Below are 23386 nucleotides of genomic sequence, written 5' to 3'. Positions count from 1 at the left end.
TGGCTGGCTAGGTTGCGGGGGGCGGGGTAGTTGGCCGGCCACGAGCGATCGAGGACCGGGGGGGGGGGGGTGTCCCTTTCCCTCGCGGGCAAGAGAGCCGAGCCGAGCCATGAAGAGGCAGCCGACCGGGCGCGGGCCGGAGCCCAGAGCCGGCCGAGTCCTGACCAAAGCGGCCGAGGTGAGGCGGAGGAGCCGACCGGGGCAGGGCGAGGGGCTTCCTCGGGAAACCAGGGCTGAGCTGACGCGTTGCTTCCTCTGCCGCAGTACGTGGGCTCTTTCCCCGTGGAAGACGCCGATCTGCCCCGGGCGGGCCAAGCGGTCCATCAGCGGCTGCAGCTCCTGAAGGTGCGCGGTGGGATTCGTTGTGCCGGGTTGGGGGAGATCAGGCGGGCGACCCCCGCTCCCTCCCTCTCGCCCTTCTTCTTCTTCTCCCCCCACGCAGGACTGTCCGCGGCGGCGCTCCGTCCTCCTGCGCTTCTGCCTGCAGGGCCTGAAGATGCTCGGGCGCGACGGGGAGGTAAGGGCGCGCCCCCACCTGGCAGGGAGATCGGACGGGCGGGCCGGGAGGCTGAGCCGCCGCCCCCGATGCTCTCCCTCCTCCCTCTCTCTGTCGCCCGCAGGCTCCGCTCATGGCCCACGCCCTCAAGCGCCTCGCCTACAGCACCTGCAGGCCCGCCGATCGGCAGTTCGCCTTCCTGGCTCGCAACCCGCGCAGCACTCGCGGCAGCCTCTTCTGCCACCTCTTCGTGGGCGGCCAGCCCGGCGAGGTTCGTGGGCGGCTGCGATCCGTTGGCTCGGCCAAGACTGTTGTCCCGCAAGATCCCCAGTGGAAGGATTCTGCCAGGGCCCAGGGGTAGGCAAAGTTGGCTCTTCTAGGACTTGTGGACTTCAACTCCCAGTATTCCCGAGCCAATCATGCTAGCTCAGGAATTTTGGGAGTTGAAGTCTACATGTCCTAGAAGAGCCAACTTTGCCTACTTGTGTGCCAGGCTCTCCCAAGTCACCTGGCGGTGGTTGGCAATGCCAGGAGGAAGACCTTCTCTAGAGGCCCCGGCCAAGCATCCTTCCCACACTCAGCCTCTTCTTCTTCTTCCGTTGCCACCCCACCCACAGGTCCAGGCGCTGCACTACCTCCTCTGCCGCTTCTTCCAGCTGGGCTACCTTCTCCTGCATCCCGAAGATCAGGACTGGCCCTCTTCTGGCGGCTCTGCCCAGCGTGACTCCGGGAAGCTCCTGGGTGCCTCACTGGACAACCCAGTGGTCTGGGAGTCCCTCAACCCTGAGGAGGTCTCCCAGAATGTCAATGCCCTGGTCTCCTTCCGGAGGCTGCCCTGCCCCACCGAATTCGGGACCTCTGTCAGCGTGGTGAGTAGGCCTCTGACTCTCCCAGCTCACCTCTTCCGCAGCAGCCTTAGCTCTCTTGGGAGACTGGGTTTCTGGGACCTCCTGAGATGTGTCCGACCTTCAGGTGCATCTGAAGGTCTTAACCTCCAGGTCAAACAAATGCCTGGTTCTGCCGGTCGAGAATTGAGGTCCGGTTCACAGCCCAGTTTAAATCAATGGTTCTTAACCTTCCTAAGCCCGCGACCCCTTAATACAGTTCCTGATGTTGTGGTGACTCCCAACCATAAAATAATAACATTAGTAGAAAACTCAGGGGTGGGTTCACGTCCTTCTGTGCGGAATGCCCGTGGTTGTGCATGTGCTTTGTGTGCCTACACATGCACAGTGCTGAATATTTTTTTAAAAATTGCAACCCCCCCCCCAAACCTGAAAACAAGATGGCGACGCATGCAAAGTGCTTGAAATTCAGCTTCTGCACATGCTCAGAAGTTCCCATGGTACATATGTGGCGGGGGGGTTTGCAGTAGTCTATTTGCACATGGGTGGATCCGCCTAGAGACTGATAGAGGAGCAGTGTCTCATTTCCTAAGATCATCGGAAATATATGTTTTCCGATGGTCTTTGGCGACCCCTGTGGAAGGGTTATTCAACCTCCAAAGGGGTCATGACCCACAGGTTGAAAACTGCCAGTTTAAAGTGTCTCACAGCTAATTTGTATCTACCAAATGCAAAATAGCTTCTGGTTGTTTTGAACTGGGCCCCAGGAACCTCTGCCGCCCCTGCTCAGCAGCTGGCTTGCTTGTGCCCCTAGAGAGAGAGGCTGGACCTGGAGGAAAGCAGCAGCAGCAACATGGGTGGCGCCCGTCCTGGAAACCCCTACTGTTCCCCAATTCTGGTGCGCAAGAAGGCCATTCGCAGCAAGATTCTCCGTTCTGGGGCCTACCGAGGTTGTACCTTTGAGGCAGCTTCTCAGCAGGGCGCCTGGGAAGGATGTGAGTATTTAGGGAGCCTGGTGGAGGGGGCAGAAAAAAGGAAAGATAAGGAAAGAGACACAGAGCTTCCTCGATAAACTTTGGAAGCTGTGCGTTGCAGATTTAAGTCTTGCCAGGGGAGAAAGAGAACGGCTTCGTTTTCATCCTGGTAATGGGGGGCGGGGGGGGGGGGCGGGGGGAGAGCTTCCGCACATTATGGAGAGGTTGAAATAACATGGCCACTGGGCTGTTGTTTAGCAAATACCAACCGAGCGTGAGTGGGTGCTGGAGCAGAGCCAGAATCCACCAGCACAAAACCCTCTTCTCCTCCATTACCACATTTTCTTTTTTTTTTTTATTTTTTTAAAAATATTTTTATTGAGAATATTAGAAAAACAGATTGGCATATACAAAAACGAAACCAATGCATGCAAAAAAAAAAACCAACCCCCCCCCCCCCAAAACAATAAAAAAGAAAAAAAACAAGAAGCGCCAACATATATTTTTAACTATAACATCTTACAACTCTACATGTTGAAACATCAATGAACATCGTATTTTTGTACATTCATCAATACTCATTGTCAGTATTATTATTATTATTATTATTATTATTATTATTATTATTTAGATTTCGGGGTGGCTCACAGAATAAATATAGAAAAGCGTACAAAACAAATCTAATACATTAAAAAACTACAGCTAAAAACCCTATACTGTATATTACTCAGACAATCCAATCACAATTATACGTATATATGCAGTTATACGTATCGTTTCCTTTTAGTACACCAAAACTTAGACATCTTACTCATCATGGTGATATTAATAATAGCAGTAATGTTTTCCAAAACAACATTGCCAGTTTGGCTGTTTTATTGTGTCCTTGGTTCCAGTTTCCACCAGCTGCGATGGCAAAGGGAGCCTGCTTCACCTGCCAGAAAACGAGAACGATCTGAGGGAGAGCGTATGGTCCTTTGCGGGCATCAACAGGTGAGGAGAGAGCTTCTGCCCCCACCCTCACCGGATGGCACTGGAACTCTCCTAGGCGGTTCCGCCCATCCCATCCACAGACCTAGGGTTTTTTGGAACACGGCGGTTGTGGATGGCTGTTGGATTTTGTGTGGAGCAATGTGCCCTCTAATTTTTTTCCGGTGTGGGCGGAAAAATATAGTGTCTGAGCACCAGTCCCTTTGGGACTGGGCGGCATAGAAGTATAAAAAATAAATAAATAAAAATAAGTAAATAAATAAGAAAAAAATTCCCTTCTTTTTTTATTAAAAGAAATTAATAATAAAACAAAACCAAAATCTATTACTATTATTATCTTCTCTTTTTCCATCCCTCTCTCCTCCCCCTTGTGTGTGTGTGTGAACTCTTGAACCATTTCCAATTAGAGGTGAGCTATTGGAAATGGTTCAAGAGTTCAAACACACACACACACACACACACAAACGGCTGGGGGTTTTTTTCTCTGTTATTATTTGGGATTTTTACCATATGCTTTAAATCAAGAGTCATTTCTCTCTCTTTCTTTCACCCCCTCTTGCTCTTTCTCTCTTTTTCTCACTTTCTCTCTCCCTCTCTTTCTATCTCTCTCTTGTTTTCTTTCTCTCTGTTGCTTTCTTTCTCTCTCTTTCTATCTCTCTTGCTTTCTTTCTCTTCTCTTTCTTGCTAACTCTCTCCCCCCCTTCTCTCTCTCTCTCTTTCTCACTTACTTTCTCTCTCCCTCTATCTCTGTCACCGAGGGGGCTGCGAGAGCGCTTTCTCTGAGCGCTTTGGGAACGCCTGCCCTGCCTCTACTGCAGCCCCCTTGCTGGAAGTCCGGGATGAAAGCGGTCCCAGTGAAGGGGCTGCAAGAGGGGCGGGGCGGGCATTCCCGAAGCCCACGGAGAAAGCCCTCTCTCACAGCCCCCTGGCTGGCAGCGCTTTCGTCCCGCAGCCGCCACCGCCGCGGGAGAAGTCGCGCCCCAAGGCAGGAGGCGGTGGAGGAGGAGAGGGGGCGGATCGTGCGGGCGGGGGGCAGGGCCGAAAAGCCAGGGGCGCGTTTGGCCGGAGGCATTGTGAGGAGGCAGGGGAGGCCGCGGCTCCCTTTCCTCCTACTGCTGCACCTCCCCGCTCCCCCCCCCCCCCGTGGGCTGGCAGGGGGATGGGGAGCGCGCGCCCATGGAAAAGGGTGCGCGGTGGAGGTATTTTGGGGCGTGCGCACGCGCGCAGCTTACAGGAAACGCTGGTGTGGAGGCATCAGGGCCTTGAGTTGTCTTGCTGGGTGAGGCTGCAGAGACACACACCCTCTTTCCACTCCTGCTTCCTTCATTTTGCTCTGCCTTCCAGAGATGCTGGCCTGGCCCTCCTAAGGAACGACATGCTGGGGGCTTTTCTTCTGTGGGCCGAGTCAGGATCCACCCATCAGTGGTGCCTGGCAGTGAGGACCCGCTGCGGCGTCGTTCCATATCAAATTTATCGCAGCCAGCTGGGAAAGTACTCGGTTGAGGTGAGAGGATTGGGGAGAGAAGGTGGCTATGTTCTCAAAATAATTGGTTTCTGTAAGAACGTTTGCTAATCTATGTCTGCTTGACCACCTTCTTCCTTGCAAGGGTGACTTTGCTGCTTTCAAGCACCCTCCTCTTTTTTCCCCTTCCTTTGACCAATAGCACACATTTCCAAAGCCTCGCCGAACTAGCTTCCCTTGTTCAGTCCTTAAGTACATGTTTCCATGATTGTTTTTAATTTATCTTTTAAATTGGCATTGTTTTGCCTGTCTCCATGACCTCCCCATGCTGATTTACTCAGCAATATCAATTTTTGTCATGGGCAGCTGTCATATTTTTATTTATTTTATTTATTTGTTGTATTTATATGCCGCTGACTCTGAAACAGACTCTCGGCGGCTAAGAACAGTTATACATATAATACTGATTAAAAGAGCAATAAAAACATCAATAAAATCTACAATACAAAAACTATTATATAAAAAACCATACATACTGACGTTCAATCCTAATTCCAGGCCTGTCGGAAAAGCCAGGTCTTAACGGCTTTCCGGAAGACCGGTAGGGAGGAGATAATGCGAAATTTTATTTTATTTTCTCTTTCTCTCTTTCCCCCTTCCCTCCTCCCTCAAGCATTTGAACGTAGAATTCCCCAGTATGGAAGCCTTGTTGGACAATTACTCCGGGGTTCGTGCAGGCCTTTTCTGCTCCTTAGGCGCAGGAAGAATCAACCATTGTTATGAGGAGCAAGACGATCCGGCCGAGGATCTCTGGGGAGAAGAGCGAACTCGGCGGAAATCCTCGTGGCTGTTTGGGTCCAGTCGGTCTCTGGCTGTGCCGCACGAGGTGGAGGGATGCTCAGCCGGTCCCTTCTCTTAGCGTTCCTGCCATCCGAAGGGGACAGATCTTGGTTGACCCTTCCTGCTCTCTCTGTGGCTTGCCTTTGTTGTGGTTCTTTTTGGGTTATGCACAGAGGGTGCCCTTCATTTCATCGTGTCATTACTTCAGGGTTTCCTCCTGCCATGTCGGAGTCAGAGGGCTGATGCACGAGTGTGGCTGGGCTACCAAGCCTGATCTAGGGAGTGCCATGGAGCACTCTTGGGCTGATGGCGCATTGATAATCGGTTTGGGGGTCACCTCGGCTGACTAGGGTGCCATAACTGGCTCCCTGCCTTTGCACTCCTGACCGATTCTTCACCTTTTTGTGCATTGGGAGGGGAACGAATGCCTTTGATCAGGAGCCTGGATTTCTGCGTGATCTGTCTAGTGATGCCCCCGTGCCCTTATTTATAGGAAGCTGAATGTGCCTGTATGTGAGTAATTTATTGCAAACTGTGTATTGCTTTCTCTGGGCTGCTGTGTTCAGTGGTGAAGATGCATTGCTTATATTTAAACAGATGCAAAACTTGTTGTACAGGGATGCCCTGCAATCATGTATATATAAATACATATATATTTATGAAATATTTGTATTTCAAATGCAAAGTCTGCGCGTCGTTTTCTTGCCGGAAGCGGATCGAGCCGGGCGCGCCTCCTGTTACTACGGCAACGATCGCTCCCCTCGGTGTTCTGTTGGCTGGTCTGTATGACGATTGGCTCCTGGCGATAGGGCGAGCGAACGCAAAGCGATCGATACATTGAGGGGCGGGGCGGAGGTACGGAGGTGTCTCCTTCTCATTAGCTCCCGTGGACGGACGGGACCCGCCTCTTTTGCTTTCCCCATTGGTTTGCCGCGGCTCGCTCCGCTTCTTCCGGCCAAGGTCTGTCAGCTCATTGGGGAAGAGTGAGGATTCGCTTCCGGGGCGCCCAGCGAGGGAAAGAGAGGAGATGGCGGCGGCGGTGCTGCTCATGGTGACAGGGCTGGTGGCGGCGGCTGTATCTGCAGTGCCCGGTGGGGGAGGCCCGCGAACGTTGGTGCTGCTGGAGAATATGAACCTGAAGGACACGCACTCGCTCTTCCTGCGCAGCCTGGCAGGTCCAGAAGCCGAAGGAGGAGGCGGTGGGGGGCGCGGTGGAGGGGCTCCCGGTGGCCTCCCACTCCTGAGGGGTCGTGGCGGCCTCCCTCTAACTCTCCTCTTCCCCCTCAGAGCGAGGTTTTGACCTGACCTTCCGGACGGCGGACGACCCCGGCCTCTCCTTGCTCAAGTACGGGGAGTTCCTTTACGACAACCTGGTGATTTTCTCCCCCTCGGTGGAAGGTGAGGCGACGGGTCCCCCCCCCCGAAAGTTCTTCCTTTGCTGTTGGTGTCTCTGACGTGGGAGGGAATTATGATTGGTCCCGTTGAGACAGAGATTACGAAATAAATGTTAATAATAGTATTATTATTATTATTGTTATTGTTATTATTATGTGTTATAATAATAGCATGTAACAACAAATGTTAAGGTTCCAGGTAACATCCGTCAGAGTCAAAGGACTCCTCAAAGTTGCAATTTATTGCCGGAGCCATCCTGGGAAACCTGAATCTGAGCTTCTGACCCAGTTGAAAGTTCACATCCCTTGTCCTCCCCCACCCACAAACTTGTCACATTGCCCACCCAGATTGTGCCAGGATGGCAAGTCCTTTTTCCGCTTCCACCCGGGTGGTGAACATATGATGGCCTTGAACTTGTGGAAAGAATGCTTTGTGGCTCCCTCATGAAATCACTCCTCCCAAGTTACCATAAACATCAGGCTTTCTACAGATGGTGTGGCAAGCTATTGATTTATCACCAATGTCTTCACCGGCTTGACAGATATTTATTGTCATTGGGACACTTGGTACCATGTCCAAGAATTTCACAAAACACATTAAGAAATTGCAGTTTCTTGCAATAATACCAGCGGAACTCCAAAATATTCTGCTACTCAACATATATTTTAAGAAGATACTTGCTTGATACCTAGGATGCTGGCAGCAACCAGTATCAACCATCAGCATGAATAAGTGGTATTTTTTCAGTTGACTGAGTTTCATGTTTAATAAATAAAAGAGAATAATAATAGAAGGAGGAGGAGGAGGAGAAGAAAGAGGATGATGATACTTGGTTGATACCTAAGATGCTGGCAGCAACTCGTATCAACTATTAGCACCAGTCAGTGGTATTTGTGACACATTTTTAAATGTTCAGTTGACTGAGTTTCATGTTTAATGAATAAATTATTTAATAATAATATCATGATTTGCAAATTGAAGCAATTGTGGGGGAAGAAATCAATAGCTATATCAATGGTAATAGGAGTCCTTGGAGCAATACCCCAAAGGCTGCCTAGATGCCTGAAAATTTTGAAGTTATAAGATCTGAATATTCTGACTTTTGGGGGGGGGGGGGGAAACCCCAAAACTCTGCCTATATGGGGTTGTAAGTTGAGGACTACCTGTCTAATCAGAGGCTACCTTAATAGCTCTTAATAGATTTGGAAGTTTTTATCAGTCCCAGGCTGTGAATCGAATTGAAGATTAAAAAAATAATAGTACTAATAATAATACCAGTAACAAGATAATGATAATATATGATGGGCAGAGCTTAGAACATCCAGTGAAGCCCAAGAGCTGCTCTTTCCTTTGTCAGGGCTTCATTCTTGTTTGCTTGCACATTTGCTAGTACTGGTATACTGTATTTACTGTTTGACCTCGTAACAATAAATTTAATTCTCCCGGACATTGTGTTTCAGATTTTGGAGGCAACATTAACGTGGAGACCATTGCTGCTTTCATTGATGGGGGTGGAAATATCCTCGTGGCTGCCAGTTCAGATATCGGTTAGTGAAAAAGCTCAGTGGGAGCAGATTTTCTTCAACTTAAAAAGAGAATTTTCCCCCCTTTATTCTTTTTATTAGTTCAATCTCAAGGCTGGCCAAAGCCAAACAATGAAAGTCCATCCTACTTAGGAACTGGGAGAACATCCAGGTTTTAAGCAGTTTGTGGAAAGTAAAAGCTTTATATTGCTGGAGAAAAGTAACCAATTGTTATTAGCACTAGTACTTAGATTTATATACCACAGTGCTTCACAGCCCCCTCTAAGCGGTTTACAGAGTCAGCCTCTTGTCCCAATCAATCTGGGTCCTCATTTTACCCACTTCAGAAGAATGGAAGGCTGAGTCAATTTTGAGTCTGGTGTGATTCAAACTGCCAAATTGCAGACAGACAGCAGTCAGCAGAAGTAGCCTGCAGTACTGCACCCTAACCAATGCAGCTCATCTGTTACTCATCCATTGTGTTGTGTAGCTATTGTCAGAGACAGGCCCCTTCCTTTTAGATCATATAATTCCAGAGGACTGTATCTTTTAACAAAATAAGAGATTCTTTTTTTAAAAGACAAAAATTCTTTTGGCGCCTACTGATGGTACAGATGAATTTATTGTAAATTAGAAGCCCTCTTAGGTGGCAGATAAGAGGAAAAGTTGCTCCCTTTTCAGTACAAAGGAACAAACGGGCTTTTCAATCGTCCTTAGGTGATCCCCTTCGAGAATTGGGAAGTGAATGCGGGATAGAATTTGATGAGGAAAAGACAGGTGTGATTGACCATCACAACTACGATATCTCTGACCCAGGACAGGTAAGCATAAGAACATAAGAAGAGCCATGCTGAATCAGGTCAAAGCCCATCGAGCCCATCATTCTGTGTCACACAGTGGCCCACCTATTGTCCCTGGGGATCTTGAGCGGAAAGAGAAGGCAAAACTCTCCCTTTCCCTCAGCCCCCAACAAATGGTATTCAACCAACATAGAGGCGGCACTTGGGCATCCGTTTCAATAACCACCTATATACTTGGCATCCATGAATTTGTCTAATCCTGCCTTGAAGCTATCAAGGCTGACAGCTGTCACGACCTATTCTGGAAGTGAATTCCATAAATCAAGGACCCTCTGGGTGAAGAAATATTTCCCTTTATTTGTCCTCACTTTCTTACCTATGAGCTTTAGGGAGTACCCCTTCGTCTTAGTATTGTGTGATAGAGAAAATATTTTTTCTCTATCCGCCTTTTCTATCCTATGCATGATTATATACACTTTGATCAAGTCATCCCTTAAACATGCAGGAGAGAGCATAGGGGTCCAGTTGGTGGCTGCTCCCCTTACCATTCCCCTACTCCCAGATAATGACTAACACTGACTCAGAAACCTGCTAAGGAAAGTTCAGCAGGTGTCTCTTTCTGTCCTCCTGCAGCATACCCTGATTGTCGCAGACCCTGAGAATCTCCTTAAGGCTCCAACGATTGTGGGGAAGAAGCCACATAATCCCATTCTTTTCAGGGGAGTCGGGTAAGTCCCGTGCCCACTGTCCTGAAATAAGTTCATTTCTGAAGGTAATATCACAATGCACGTAAATGGTTTGTAACCATGGGAGAGACTGATGTATGCCATAATCAGCATGTAATCACGGGGGTTGCTAGTTGTTTTGCAACCTGATTGGCTGTATCCTAAATAAAGAGGAACACCCTTGGATGGGTGTGGTTTGTTACAGAGTGGTTTGTTATAGAGTGGTTTGTAGTTTAGTGCTTAGTGGTTGCAGTGGTGGATATTATAAGAGTTACATGAAAGTATTGTATGATAGTTTATTTAGAAAAGCAGTTTGATAAAACAGAAGTAAATATATTTTTACAAGAAAGCCTACTGCTGTGTTTCATTGAAGACTTCAATTAGGAATAGTGGTTAAATGGCTACTTGGTGGGTTAACTTCCGTGTGCGCAAAACTCTCTCTGCCCATCACCCACCCAGAAAGAGACTCCTCCCCTCTACCTCTGCCTACTTCCACTGATGAACCCTTTTCTTCCCAGGATGGTGGCTGATCCTGACAATCCTTTGGTCCTTGATATTCTCACTGGCTCCTCAACTTCGTATTCCTTCTTTCCTGACAAAGCTATCACCCAGGTATGTGGGATTTGTGCTTCCCAATCCATTGCAAAGAGTTGGGGGTTGGGGTTCCACCACTCCCTCTCCTTTTCAGCCCCACTTGTGCTGTGCCTACTGAGCCTCCTTCAAGAACCGCTAGCTTTTGTAGCTCCTCTTATGCCGCCCACCCCCAGTTTCCACCTCTGATCTGCACTTTTGTTGTCAGTGGTTGGTTTTAGACAACCTCATGGTTTGAATCCATATGCCTGGATGTTCTGACCCAGCGCCCCACACACGACCAACCCTCTGTAGTTGAAGCAATGATTCCTTTATGAGGAGCGCCAGCAGCCCCAGCAAAAAGTTTCTCTTTCACCTCAGGATAACAAGTCCATCTGGCAGAAGAGAGGAATAGTTGTCTGCCACACCTATTCATCTCCCCCCCTGCCTTTTATCTCCAGAACTAGGGTAGGGCTTCACTAGCAGCAGTGACTCTTCCGTCCCAAGGACCAGCCCATAGATTTCCATTCCTTTCCTCTCCTCTGCCTTCTGTACATCAGGCACAGGACCCAGCTGTTCCTCCTCTTCCTCATCAGCCACCTCCAGACCTGGGGGCTGTGGACTTTCCATCTGAGGGCTGACGGATGGCCCAAGGTCTGCCTCTGTCTGTCTCTGACAGCGCCATTCCTCCCCCCCCCCTTGGAGCTCTCAGGTTGCCTCGATGTGGACTCTGACTCCCATGCCTCCTCCTCCTCTTCTGATTGGGCCGTGGGGGGTGAGCGGCCGACAGACCACAACACTGGGTTTCCTGAAAAGAGAAGGATGTTTGCATGTGTATCTGTACATAACTTAAATAGGTTTATTTTAAATAATAACAATAAATGATGCAATTAAGAATACAGTGGTACCTCATGATACGAACCCCTCGTCTTACGAAGAACCCGAGATACGAACCCGGGGTTCAGAAATTTTTTGCCTCTTCTTACGAACTTTTTCCTTCTTACGAAGCTGCCGTCGCTGCCTCCGCCGCCGAGAAGCCCCGCCGCCCGGCTGTCACTTTTTGAAACAGCCGGGGGGCTTCCCAGCGTCCTCCTGAACTCGAACACCAAACCCGAACTTCCGGGTTTGGCGTTCAGGAGGACGCTGAGAAGCCCCCCGGCTGTTTCAAAAGGTGACAGCCGGGGCTTCTTGGAGGCCTCCCGAACGCTGAACCTGGAAGTTCGGCAAAAGTTCGGATTCGGGAGGCCTCCGAGAAGCCCCGCCGCCCAGCTGTCACCTTTTGAAACAGCCGGGGGGCTTCTCAGCGTCCTCCTGAATGCCAAAGCCAAACCCGAACTTCCGGGTTCGGTGTTCGGGAGGCCGCCGAGAAGCCCCCCGGCTGTTTTAAAAGGTGACAGCCGGGCAGCGGGGCTTCTCAGCGAAAGTTCGGGTTCGGGAGGCCTCTTTGGGTTTTTGGCTGGGGGGGAGGCAGGACATCCGGCCTGACATCCCCCACCCCAGCGCTTCACCTTCCCCCCCAGCCACAAACCCAAAATTCCCCACCACAGCACCCGCTGCAGGAGACTTAGCCTCCCGATCCTCCCCGCCCCACACCCGTGGCCTCCTGAGCGCTTTTGCCCGATGGGAAACGAAGCGCTGGGGTGGGGGGTGTCCTGACAACTTCCACCCCAGTGCTTTGCCTCCCACCGGGCAAGAGCACTCTTCTGCATGCCACGGGCGTGGTCGAGGGGCGGGGGAGCCTCCTGCGGCGGAGACATTTGGGTTTTTGGCTGGGGGAAAGGCAGGAGGTCCGGCGCTTCACCTCCCCTCCCAGCCAAAAAGGCAAAGCCGGGCAGCTCCCCAGCCACCGAAGGAGGCTTAACCCCGCCCCTCTGTCCCACCCATCGCCCGTGGCCGGCAGAAGAGCGGGGGGTTCTGCCGGATACGGGCGATGGGTGGGACAGAGGGGCGGAGTTAAGCCTCCTTCGGCGGCTGGGCAGCTGCCCGGCTTTGCCTTTTGGCTGGGAGGGCAGGTGAAGCGCCGGACCTCCTGCCTTTCCCCTCCCCCAGCCAAAAACCCAAATGTCTCTGCTGTAGCAGCTGCTGCAAGAGGCTTCCCCGCCCCTCGCCTGTGGCCGACAGAAGAGCGCTCTTGCCCGGCAGGAGGCAAAGCACTGCCTCCCCCTGCTCTTCTGCCGGCCACGGGAGATGGGTGGGACAGAGGGGCGGGGTTAAGACTCCTTCGGCGGCTGGGGAGCTGCCCGGCTTTGCCTTTTTGGCTGGGAGGGGAGGTGAAGTGCCGGACCTCCTGCCTTTCCCCCAGCCAAAACCCCAAATGTCTCCGCTGCAGGAGGCTCCCCCGCCCCTCGCCCATGGCCAGCAGAAGAGCGCTCTTGCCCGACGGGAGGCAAAGCACTGGGGTGGGAGTTGTCAGGACACCCCCCACCCCAGCGCTTTGCTTCCCATCAGGCAAAAGCACTCGGGAGGCCACGGGTGAGGGGCGGGGAGGATCGGGAGGAGCTGGATGCTGGTGGTGGCGGAGGAAGGTGAATGCGGCCCAGAGGCTGCGAGGGAGGCGGAATACGGGAGGAGGAGGGAGGCAGCCTCCACGCTTTTTCTTTCGGCAGAGGGGCCAAAGCCAGGTGTGGGGAAGGGCGGAACTTCCGGCTTCGGGGCTGGACAGGAGGAGCTAATTGGCCAACGACGTTCCCAGCCCAGCGGCGCTTTTGCATTGATCCCTTTCTCTGGCCGCTTAGCTCCTCCGCCGAAAGAAAAGCGTGGAGGCTGCCTCCCTCCTCCCGTATTCCGCCTCCCTCCCAGCCTCCGGGCTGCATTCGCCTTCCTCCGCCACCACCAGCATCCAGCTCCTCCTCCTCTTCTCGCTTCTTTACAAAATGACAGCCGGGCAGCGGCGCAGAGGCTGGGGGCGGCGGGGGTGTGTGGAAGAGATCCGTGGGAGAACTGGGGGGAGCCACGGCCACCGCCCCGTGGAAGGGACCTGGCTGGGAAGCTCCCGAAGGTAATCTTTGCCGGGGGGGGAGGAGGAGAGCAAGCAGCAGGCGTGGGCTGGGGTCTTTCCTCTGGGGGCAAAGGTGGTGGTCGCGGGGTGCCTTTGCTGCAGGCAGGTGTCTAGGCACCGCAGCTCCCCCCAGTTCTCCTGCGGACCTCTTCCACACACACCCGCCGCCTCCGTGCCGCCGCCCAGCTGTCATCTTGTAAAGAAGAGAAGAGGAGGAGCTGGATGCCGCTGGCGGTGGAGGAAGGCGAATGTGGCTGGGAGGGAGGCGGAATACAGGAGGAGGAGGAGGGAGGAAGGAGAGAGAGAGAGAGGTTTCTGCTTGAAGTTGAAGGTGGCGGCACAGCGCAAATCCGGCAAGGGCTTCCCCAACCTTTCCCCAACCGCTGCCGGTCTCTCCCAAGACAATCCTAGAACCCCAATCGGGCCTCCCAGACACAAAAAATTGGAGAAGATGCACAAACGGCCCATGCGTTTCCCTCCCTTCCCTTCGAGTCATTGCAGCCGGACAGTAACTCTCCACCCAATCCACCCACGAGGCTCCCTCCGGGCAGCCTGCACTGTTTCTCTCCCCCCCCCCCCGTCTCCCCCCTCCTCTCCCCACCCCCGAACGATCTGAATGCCGGCGTTAATGAGGCAAAAGGGGTGAGTTTTCAGCTTGCACGCATTATTGGCTTTTCCATTGATTCCTATGGGAAACATTGTTTCATCTTACGAACTTTTCACTTTACGAACCTCGTCCCAGAACCAATTAAGTTCGTAAGACGAGACATCACTGTATTCAAATATTAGAAGAATATTTTTTAAACCCCCTCCCCCCTCTCTCCCTCTCTTCAGTACCCTCATGCTGTTGGAAAGAACACCCTCCTGATCGCTGGCCTTCAGGCCCGGAATAATGCCCGTGTGGTCTTCAGTGGCTCCCTGGATTTCTTCAGCGATGCCTTTTTCACGTCATCGGTGCAGAAGGCGGCGGCAGGCTCTCAAAGGCAAGCGGCTCCTGTTGTCGGCTTTGCTTCGAAACTGGGATGTGAGAAGGGGCAGGAAGGCTGGATGGGCCTCATCTGCCCCTGGCAACAGATTCTGGGATGGGGAGGGATGCCTCTCAGAGAATGCTATGGTGGGGCAGTGGTTAGAGTGCAGTCCTGCAGGCTACTTCTGCTGACTGCAATTTAGCAGTTCAAATCTCACTAGGCTCAAGTTTGACTCCACCTTCCATCCTTCCATGGTGGGTAAACTGAGGACCCAGATTGTTGGGAGGCAATAGGGTGACTCTGTCAACCACTTAGAGAAGGCTGTAAAAGCACGGTGAAGCTTTTACAGTCCTAAGTCTTAAGTGTTATTCCTATTAAGAGCCATGGGGGCATAGTAGTTAGAATGCAGTATTGCAAGTTAATTCTGCCCACTGCCAGCAGTTCGATCCTGACCGGCTCGAGGTTGACTCAGCCGTCCATCCTTCCGAGGTGGGTAAAATGAGGACCCAGATTGTTGGAGGGCAATAGGCTGACCTCTTAGGGATGTAAAGTATTGTGAAGCGGTATATGAGTGCTATTGGTATATAAATTTGGTGGTTTGGCAAAAATCTGAGGTGGTGTCCAAGAAGAGAAAACGTGCTCCCAACATTGGCTAAGCAGACTGAAGAACCTGACTTGTCTATGTTTAGGTACCCCCAAACGGGGAATTACGAGCTGGCCATGGCCTTGTCCCGCTGGGTCTTCAAGGAGGAAGGGGTGCTGCGTGTGGGAGAGGTCTCTCACCACCGGGTGGGCGAGAAGGCGCCTCCAAGCGCCTACACCGTCACTGACTTGGTGGTAAGAGCTTAGCATCTTCTCTCGATCGCAAAGCCTCAGTATTCCTGGCACCGGTTGTTGTGGTTTTCTCTTCACATGGCGCTGTGTTGCAGGAGTACAGCATCGTCATCGAAAAGCTGTCCGATGGGAAATGGGTTCCCTTTGATGGCGATGATATTCAGCTGGAGTTTGTCCGCATTGACCCCTTTGTGAGGACCTTCCTCAAGAAAAACGGTGAGGCGGCTTTCGCTTAACGATAGCTTGATCTTCGACATGCAGAGGCGCCGTGTTAAGGTTCCAAGTAGCATCCAAATTTAAATCAGAGTCCAAGTCAAAGTACTCCAATTTATTTCCGGAGCCATCCTGGCACCTACACTGGGAAGCCCAAATCTGAGTTTCCCACCCAGTTCAAAGTTCACATCTGTTGTCCAGCCCTCCCACAACTTGTCATGTTACCCACTCAGTTTGTGCTAGCATGGCAAGTCCTCCCAGGTGGTAGACATATGATGGCCTTGAACTTCTCAAAAGAATGTGGCAAGCCGTTGATTTATCACCAATTTCTGCACCAGCTTGACATGCTGGCTCTTTGGTCCGGGGTCCTCCACACACTGTCCATTAAAAATAAATAAATCAGTGTTTCTTTTTAAAAGACTTTAGCAGCTGGCTGCATGCAGATCCCTGATCAGGCGGCATTCAGAGGGATGAGGGAAGCTGGGAGCTGCTGCTAACCATGAGCAGCTTTTATAGTTGATGAGATTATTGTTTTATTTTATTGTTGTAAGTCACCCTGAGTCTCATGGGATTGGGCGGCATATAAATCAAATAAATTAAATGTCTGCCTCACAAACATAAAGCAGTCACCAGAAGAGCAAACTCATGATGCCCTGTCACAACTTGTAGACCTGCAGTAGGCTGGAGAAGGCTCCAAGAGGAGCTTTCCGGGTTCTGAATAGCTCTGATGCCAAAAAAAAATGCTTTGGCTTCCAGGCGGAAAGTACAGCGTCCAGTTCAAGCTGCCAGATGTCTATGGGGTGTTCCAGTTCAAGGTGGACTACAACCGTCTCGGCTACACACACCTCTACTCTTCCACTCAGGTAATTCTTTTGCTCTCCCTTTGAACAGACCCTTTAAGCGGCTTCGGAAATGAGCTGCCACTCAAATCATCGGCTGTGCAGAGTTGGCACACCTGAAGAAGCACCCAGATAGTTCAATTTGGCGGTGGGATTAGGTGGTTTGAACCAGTTCAGAGAATAGTCGGTTCCCGGCCTGCCTTGGTATTAATTCCTTGGTTCCCCGCCTGGCCAGGTATCCGTCCGTCCTCTGCAGCACACGCAGTACGAGCGCTTCATCCCTTCCGCTTATCCGTACTACGCCAGCGCCTTCTCGATGATGGTGGGCTTGTTCTTGTTCAGCATTGTCTTCCTGCACATGAAGGAGAAGGAGAAATCGGACTGAGACACTGAGCAGAGCAGCTCAGGATTCCCGTCGGAGGTCCTGGCACTCTCGGAGCGCCACCGAATCGCCGAGTCCAAATTGGCGGGACATGTTTTCTGGGACGAGAACAGGCCAGAAGTGGGGAGAAGAATGGCTCTTCCTTCCATTCGTGGACAGCCTGGAAGCCAAAACCCAAACCCAGAGGGGCTGACCTCCCTCCGCTTCCATGCCGTTGTTTTTCTTCCACCTTTGTTCCATTTTTCAAAATAAAGACGCCGTTCCATCCCCTTTTCCCGAGACTGTTTCTGGTTAATGTCAGAGAAGCATCACAGATTTGCCTTTTCGGTCACCGTGGCTGCTTCCTCATCTACAGCAGCGGGGCAGCATTTTAAAGAACGTTCTTTTAGGGACCCGATCACTACCATTGTTTTAACAACACGGATGACACACAGGTTTGTAAGAACAGGCCTTTAAACGGAGAAATGGAACAGAACCACAGTCCCCTCCGAAAAAAAATCTCTATTCTGAGTTGCTGAAGGGTAGAAACTACAAAATTTTGCAGACTGTAAGACACATTTTTCCCCCTCCTAAAAGAGTCTGAAAATCCAGTCTTATCCTCTGAATGTAGCCCCAGCCACTCACCAACCCCTGCCCTTCAGCCTCTGCATGTCCTCTTCCTGCTGCAGAGATTGCCACTCACCATGGCTTGTGTTCTTGGGCTCTATGCATTGCATTTTCAGCCTCCAAATGCTTGCGCGGTGCCAAAATGGCTACCCGGTACAGCTGCTGCCTTCTCTTACCCCTTCCGCGCTTTGCTTGCTTTAGTTATTGGAGCTCCCTCCGAGGACCAGCTATGCTTTTGAGGGTGTTTTTCAGCCCCAACATGAACAAATGCTTTAGAAGCATAGCTCCAACCATCCCCAGCCTCAAAACCAGCAAGCAAACGAATGTGCTGAAGCTGACCAGGCTAAGGACTAGCCAGATAAATACTGTACCTGGTAGGCAGAATTTCTGCTACCCACCCACCCCAATTTTCTTCCCCAGAAACTAACCTTCGTCTTATACTCTGAAAAGTACGGTAGGCTCTCCCTGAGGAACAAACCTCCACATGCTTCTCCGGTAAACACAAAAGAACCAGCATTTCCGCTGTTAAGTGATGCGGTCATAAACTGCCATGTCAGATGATTACATTGTTCCGTGGGGGCAATCCCATTAGTTCAAGGGGGAAGCCTGCAGGAAATCCAAGGGAGCTCGCAAGCAGGCTGTCAGTCGTATTGTAAGTGACTGCTGCTGGGTACCTGTTGAACAGGGTATGTTGGCTCACTCTAAAGTGTCCTAATTAAATATCCTCAATTTATGCCTGAATGAGGTCTGAAACATTCAAACCTGGATTCTTTATTCCAATACAGTATTAATGTAATTGAGAGGCCTTTACAAAGTTGCTTTTTTGGCTGCAATCCCAGATGCTACCACAGGAAGGCAGGGTTTCCTTTAATAAAATACAGTGGTACCTCTACTTACAAACTTTTCTAGATAAGAGCCGGGTGTTCAAGATTTTTTTCGCCTCTTCTCAAGAACCATTTTCCACTTACAAACCCGAGCCTCCGAAACTGTAACGGGAAAAGGCAGGGAGAATAATAATAATAATTTATTAGATTTGTATGCTGCCCCTCTCCGAGGACTCTGTGTGGCCTCTAGGAATCTCCTGGGAGGAAACAGCCGGAAAAGGTGAGGAGAATCTTCTGGGTGGCCTCTAGGAATCTCCTGGGAGGAAACAGGGCTGGGAAAAGTTGGAGAGAAGCCTCTGTGGGGCCTCTAGTAATCTGGGGAGAAACAGGGTTGAGAAAGGTGGGAAGAAGCCTCTGTGTGGCCTGTAGGAATCTCCTGGGAGGAAACAGCCGGAAAAGGTGAGGAGAATCTTCTGTGGGGCCTCTAGGAATCTCCTGGGAGGAAACGGGGCTGGGAAAAGTTGGGGAGAAGCCTCTGTGGGGCCTCTAGTAATCTGGGGAGAAACAGGGTTGAGAAAGGTGGGAAGAAGCCTCTGTGTGGCCTGTAGGAATCTCCTGGGAGGAAACAGCCGGAAAAGGTGAGGAGAATCTTCTGTGGGGCCTCTAGGAATCTCCTGGGAGGAAACGGGGCTGGGAAAAGTTGGGGAGAAGCCTCTGTGGGGCCTCTAGTAATCTGGGGAGAAACAGGGTTGAGAAAGGTGGGAAGAAGCCTCTGTGTGGCCTGTAGGAATCTCCTGGGAGGAAACAGCCGGAAAAGGTGAGGAGAATCTTCTGTGGGGCCTCTAGGAATCTCCTGGGAGGAAACAGGGCTGGGAAAAGTTGGGGAGAAGCCTCTGTGGGGCCTCTAGTAATCTGGGGAGAAACAGGGTTGAGAAAGGTGGGAAGAAGCCTCTGTGTGGCCTGTAGGAATCTCCTGGGAGGAAACAGACGGAAAAGGTGAGGAGAATCTTCTGTGGGGCCTCTAGGAATCTCCTGGGAGGAAACGGGGCTGGGAAAAGTTGGGGAGAAGCCTCTGTGGGGCCTCTAGGAATCTCCTGGGGAGAAACAGGGCTGAGAAAGGTGGGAAGAAGCCTCTGTGGGGCCTCTAGGAATCTCCTGGGGAGAAACAGGGCTGAGAAAGGTGGGAAGAAGCCTCTGTGGGGCCTCTAGGAATCTCCTGGGAGGAAACGGCTGGAAAAGGTGGGAAGAAGTCTCCATGGGGCCTCTAGGAATCTCCTGAGAGGAAGCAGGGACTCCACCCTCCCTGTGGTTTCCCCAATCGCACACATTATTTGCTTTTTCAGTGATTCCTATGGGAAAAATTGCTTCTTACAAACTTTTCTACTTAAGAACCTGGTCAGAGAACAAATTAAGTTCACTGTACTAATAAAACTTTCAACTGGGTTTAAAGGGTTTTTTTTAGCTGGCTTCCTTCTGTGTCTTTTTTGCAGCACCCAGGCCTCTTGTTGCCCTAGTGATATTATTGATAAATAAAGGAAAGGACATTGGAGGTTTTATTTATTTATTTTGTTAGATGTATATGCCACCTTTTTCCTCGCGGGCTCGGGGTGGCTTACAAGAGTAAAATAAAAAAGTAAAAATAAAATAGAATTAAAACTTTAGAAAAAATTGAGATAAACCCCACTATAAAAACAATCATCTCTCATTCATACAATAGCCGGAGCGAAACTATCACTCACGGTCCCCAGACCTGCCAGCATAAATGTGTTTTTAGTACCTTTCGAAAGGCGAGGAGAGTGGGGACAGTACAAATCTCTGGCGGGGGGAATTGGTTCCAGAGGACCGGGGCTGGAATAGAGAAGGCTCTCCCCCGCGGACCTGCCAGTTGGCATTGTTTGGCCGACGGGACCCGGAAGAGGCTGACTCTGCGATTTAAGTAAATAATCTGGCCCCATGCCATGTAGGGTATGCTTGAGTTGGTGGTTGTCTAGTGTAACCACCTGCTTAAGCAGAAGACCCTATATCAGTGATGCCTAACCTTATTCTCATGGTGTGGCGAGGAGTCCGCCCACCCTCTTCAGCATACGCAGTATGATTGCTTCATCCCTTCCGCTTATCCGTACTACACCAGCGCCTTCTTGATGATGGTGGGCCTGTTCTTGTTCAGCATTGTCTTCCTCCACATGAAGGAGAAGGAGAAATCTGACTGAGACACTGAGCAGAGCAGCCCAGGATTCCCGTCGGAGGTCCTGGCACCTTTGGAGTTCCACCGAATTGCGAAGTCCAAATTAGTGGGACATGTTTCTGGGCCAAGAATAGGCCAGAAGTGGGGGAGAAAGTACCCATAATGCATTGCACATGCAACATCACCCCCATAATCCCCCTCCAGAGAGCCTCTGGAGCCACGGGGAGACCCATTTCGCCCCCCTGGAGCTCAAGGAAGGCTTCCGGAACCTGGGGAGTTTGAAAAACAGGCCTACTGGAAGGCTGGAAACAGGCTGAAAATCAGCTGGCTGGGAGGAGGCACGCGCATGCATGGTGGAGGTGAGTGGGCCACTTTTGCGTGACCAGAGACAGCGCTCTTCATGCCACCTGTGGCACACGTGCCATAGGTTCACCATCACAGCCCTATATTATAAGTAACCTAGTGTTGGAACACTCACAACGTCTGAAGGCAAGCCATTCCACCAGTTTATTGTTCTCACTGTGACGAAATTTATCTTTAGTTCTAGGTTGCTTCTCCCCTTTATTCCATAGAAACAAATATACAAGACCTGATAATTGCCATAGCACCTAATCATCCACCCTGCAGCACCCCACCACCACCACCACCACCATACTCCCAGCCCAGACCACCAAAACCTCTTCCTCTAAACCCTACCACCGACATCTCCACCCTGGTGAACGATGCCATGGAAAGGGCACAAAAACGCCACAATGCCATCCTTTTTGGCCTTGAGGAAAATGGGGAAACCGACTTAACAAATATACGAAACATTATCCACAATCAACATCCTCAAACAATTACCCCTGATGAATTACCCCACACTAAAGTACAGCGACGGATCAACGGCTCCCCGACTGTGCAGAATAGTCTGCACAAACGAAACTTCTAAACAACAATTCATCAGGACCATGAACTCCATCGCCAGAAACTACACCAAATACAACAAACTCAGATGCAGACCAGACCTAACATTACTCCAACGCATCCGCTCCCATGAACTACGTGCTGAACTTAGCAGACGTCGTGAACTCGGTGAAAATAACCTTTTCATTGACTACCGTTCTGATTGCATCAGAACTAGAACCCACAACCCTCCCTTCATCCCCAAACCCACTACCCCTCCTCAACCTTCCCACACTTCTCTACCCACCATCCCTCATCAACAATCTGACCTCCCCAGCACCTCCAGCAATGAATAGGAAAACGCGCCCCTTACTACCTCGCCTCAATCCCACCCCAACTCAACCCAACTAAATCTCATCCCTGAACACAAATTCAATCTCAAATGCAAACTCATGAATGCAAGAAGTTTAATCAATAAGTTATCAGAATTCCTCCTTCTACTCGACACCAACTTATTTGACTTAATCTTTGTTTGCGAAACATGGTTGAATTGTTCCTTTCCTGACTCCATCATCACGCATAATAACTACCTGGTTCTCCGGTCTGACCGCGAATCCCGCAGAGGAGGTGGTGTAGCCATATTCTATAAAAGCTCACTCAATCTAAAAAACATTCAAGTAGCACACGATCTATCCCTTCCTGAAACCTTAATCTGCGATCTTTCCCTCATCACTACTCTCCGCTTTTTACTGTGCTACAGAGCTCCAAACTATGACACTACCCATGCATCAAAATTAACCTCCCTACTAACATGGGCATCCTCCTGCCCCTATCCCATCATCTTCCTAGGTGACCTTAACCTACCACACATCAACTGGACACTAAATGAATGCTCCACCGAACCCATACATACCACCATTTATAACACCGTCACCAGCCTGGGACTAGAACAACTAGTATCTAACAATACCAGACTCAACAACTGTCTCGACCTCATCTTCTGTAACAGCAAAAGTGCTATTTATGGACTGCATATCATAGAACCCTTCTCCAACAGCGACCATAGTATGATCAACTTCAACCTCAACCTACACCATCATAACACTCAACAGAACAACACGGCACCTAAGTACAATTTCAGGAAAGCCAACTACGAACTCATAGACGCCAATCTCTCACTAATCAATTGGCATTCCTTGTTCTCCAACTGCATCACCATTGATGAACTTTACAACACGTTCTTACACCAAATTAATAATCTCATAAATCTGCATGTCCCAATTACCTCTCCTAGAAGAAAACAAAAAAATAACATTCCTGTCTCAATAAGGAAACTTCAAACCAAAAAAAGATCCTTCTGGCGTAGAAACAAAAAAGGTCCAGTAACCAACTTTAAAAGCCGCTACAGAAGCATATGTCAACAAATAAAAGCAGAATGTCTCAACTACCACAGTGAACAAGAGGAAAACCTCCTACGCTCCAAATCTAACCGTGCCTTCTACAACTTCGTCAACAACAAACTTAACGACTCCAGACCTATTCCACCTCTCGTAGGACCACACAACATAGAATACCACGATGACCCATCCAATGCTAACCTGTTCAACTCCTTTTTTGGCTCCGTTTTTGTTAACAGTAATGGCTCATCCCCCCTCTTCGCAAACCGCACTTCTAACTCATTAAACAACCTAACCCAAATCATCTTCACTACAGACCACGTTGAAAAAGCAATCCGTGATCTCAAACCTTCCCTATCTGCTGGACCAGATGGTCTTTGTGCATACTTCTTAAGAAAACTTTCTTCTGCCATAGCTGAGCCCTTAAGCATTATCTTCCAAAAATCCTTCAGAACCAGTACTCTCCCCAAGCTGTGGTCTAAAGCAGTAGTCATCCCCATCTTCAAAAAAGGAGACCCATCACTAGTTGACAACTACAGACCAATATCTCTATGCTGCGTTCCTTGTAAAATCATGGAATCAATCATAAATCAATCAATTATCCTTTGCCTAGAATCTAATAACCTACTATCAAA

At 50.3% G+C, this 23386-nt stretch overlaps 2 protein-coding genes across 2 annotated transcripts; both read left to right on the top strand.

Annotated features, from left to right (window-relative positions):
• The first annotated feature begins 29 nt into the window (after nt 1-29).
• SH2D5 (SH2 domain containing 5) lies at nt 30-6286 on the top strand. Its single transcript, XM_070758276.1, has 9 exons — nt 30-178; nt 265-345; nt 443-517; nt 621-767; nt 1114-1365; nt 2156-2336; nt 3212-3308; nt 4650-4809; nt 5441-6286. Exons 1-9 carry the CDS (start codon nt 110-112, stop codon nt 5684-5686), a joined length of 1308 nt encoding a protein of 435 aa, XP_070614377.1. The 5' UTR covers nt 30-109; the 3' UTR covers nt 5687-6286.
• Nucleotides 6287-6459: 173 nt separating this feature from the next.
• Nucleotides 6460-17127, top strand: DDOST (dolichyl-diphosphooligosaccharide--protein glycosyltransferase non-catalytic subunit). Its single transcript, XM_070759365.1, has 11 exons — nt 6460-6782; nt 6895-7005; nt 8463-8549; nt 9243-9346; nt 9959-10053; nt 10569-10662; nt 14453-14601; nt 15276-15423; nt 15516-15636; nt 16390-16496; nt 16708-17127. The coding sequence occupies exons 1-11, from the start codon at nt 6635-6637 to the stop codon at nt 16855-16857; spliced, it is 1314 nt and encodes a 437-aa protein (XP_070615466.1). The 5' UTR covers nt 6460-6634; the 3' UTR covers nt 16858-17127.
• The last annotated feature ends 6259 nt before the right edge of the window (nt 17128-23386 follow it).

This window comes from Erythrolamprus reginae, chromosome 8, assembly GCF_031021105.1.
Source record: "Erythrolamprus reginae isolate rEryReg1 chromosome 8, rEryReg1.hap1, whole genome shotgun sequence".
Classification (NCBI taxonomy): Eukaryota; Metazoa; Chordata; class Lepidosauria; order Squamata; family Dipsadidae; genus Erythrolamprus; species Erythrolamprus reginae.
Note: the sequence above shows the minus strand (reverse complement) of the source record. Positions and strands in the feature narration are given on the sequence as shown.

Coding starts and splice junctions, on each gene's coding strand:
- SH2D5 (XM_070758276.1), top strand. CDS start 110: ATGAAGAGGCAGCCGACCGGGCGCGGGCCGGAGCCCAGAGCCGGCCGA. Junction 346..442: donor AGCGGCTGCAGCTCCTGAAG/GTGCGCGGTGGG, acceptor CCCCCCACGCAG/GACTGTCCGCGGCGGCGCTC. Junction 3,309..4,649: donor TCCTTTGCGGGCATCAACAG/GTGAGGAGAGAG, acceptor TCTGCCTTCCAG/AGATGCTGGCCTGGCCCTCC.
- DDOST (XM_070759365.1), top strand. CDS start 6,635: ATGGCGGCGGCGGTGCTGCTCATGGTGACAGGGCTGGTGGCGGCGGCT. Junction 7,006..8,462: donor TTTCTCCCCCTCGGTGGAAG/GTGAGGCGACGG, acceptor ATTGTGTTTCAG/ATTTTGGAGGCAACATTAAC. Junction 15,637..16,389: donor GACCTTCCTCAAGAAAAACG/GTGAGGCGGCTT, acceptor TTTGGCTTCCAG/GCGGAAAGTACAGCGTCCAG.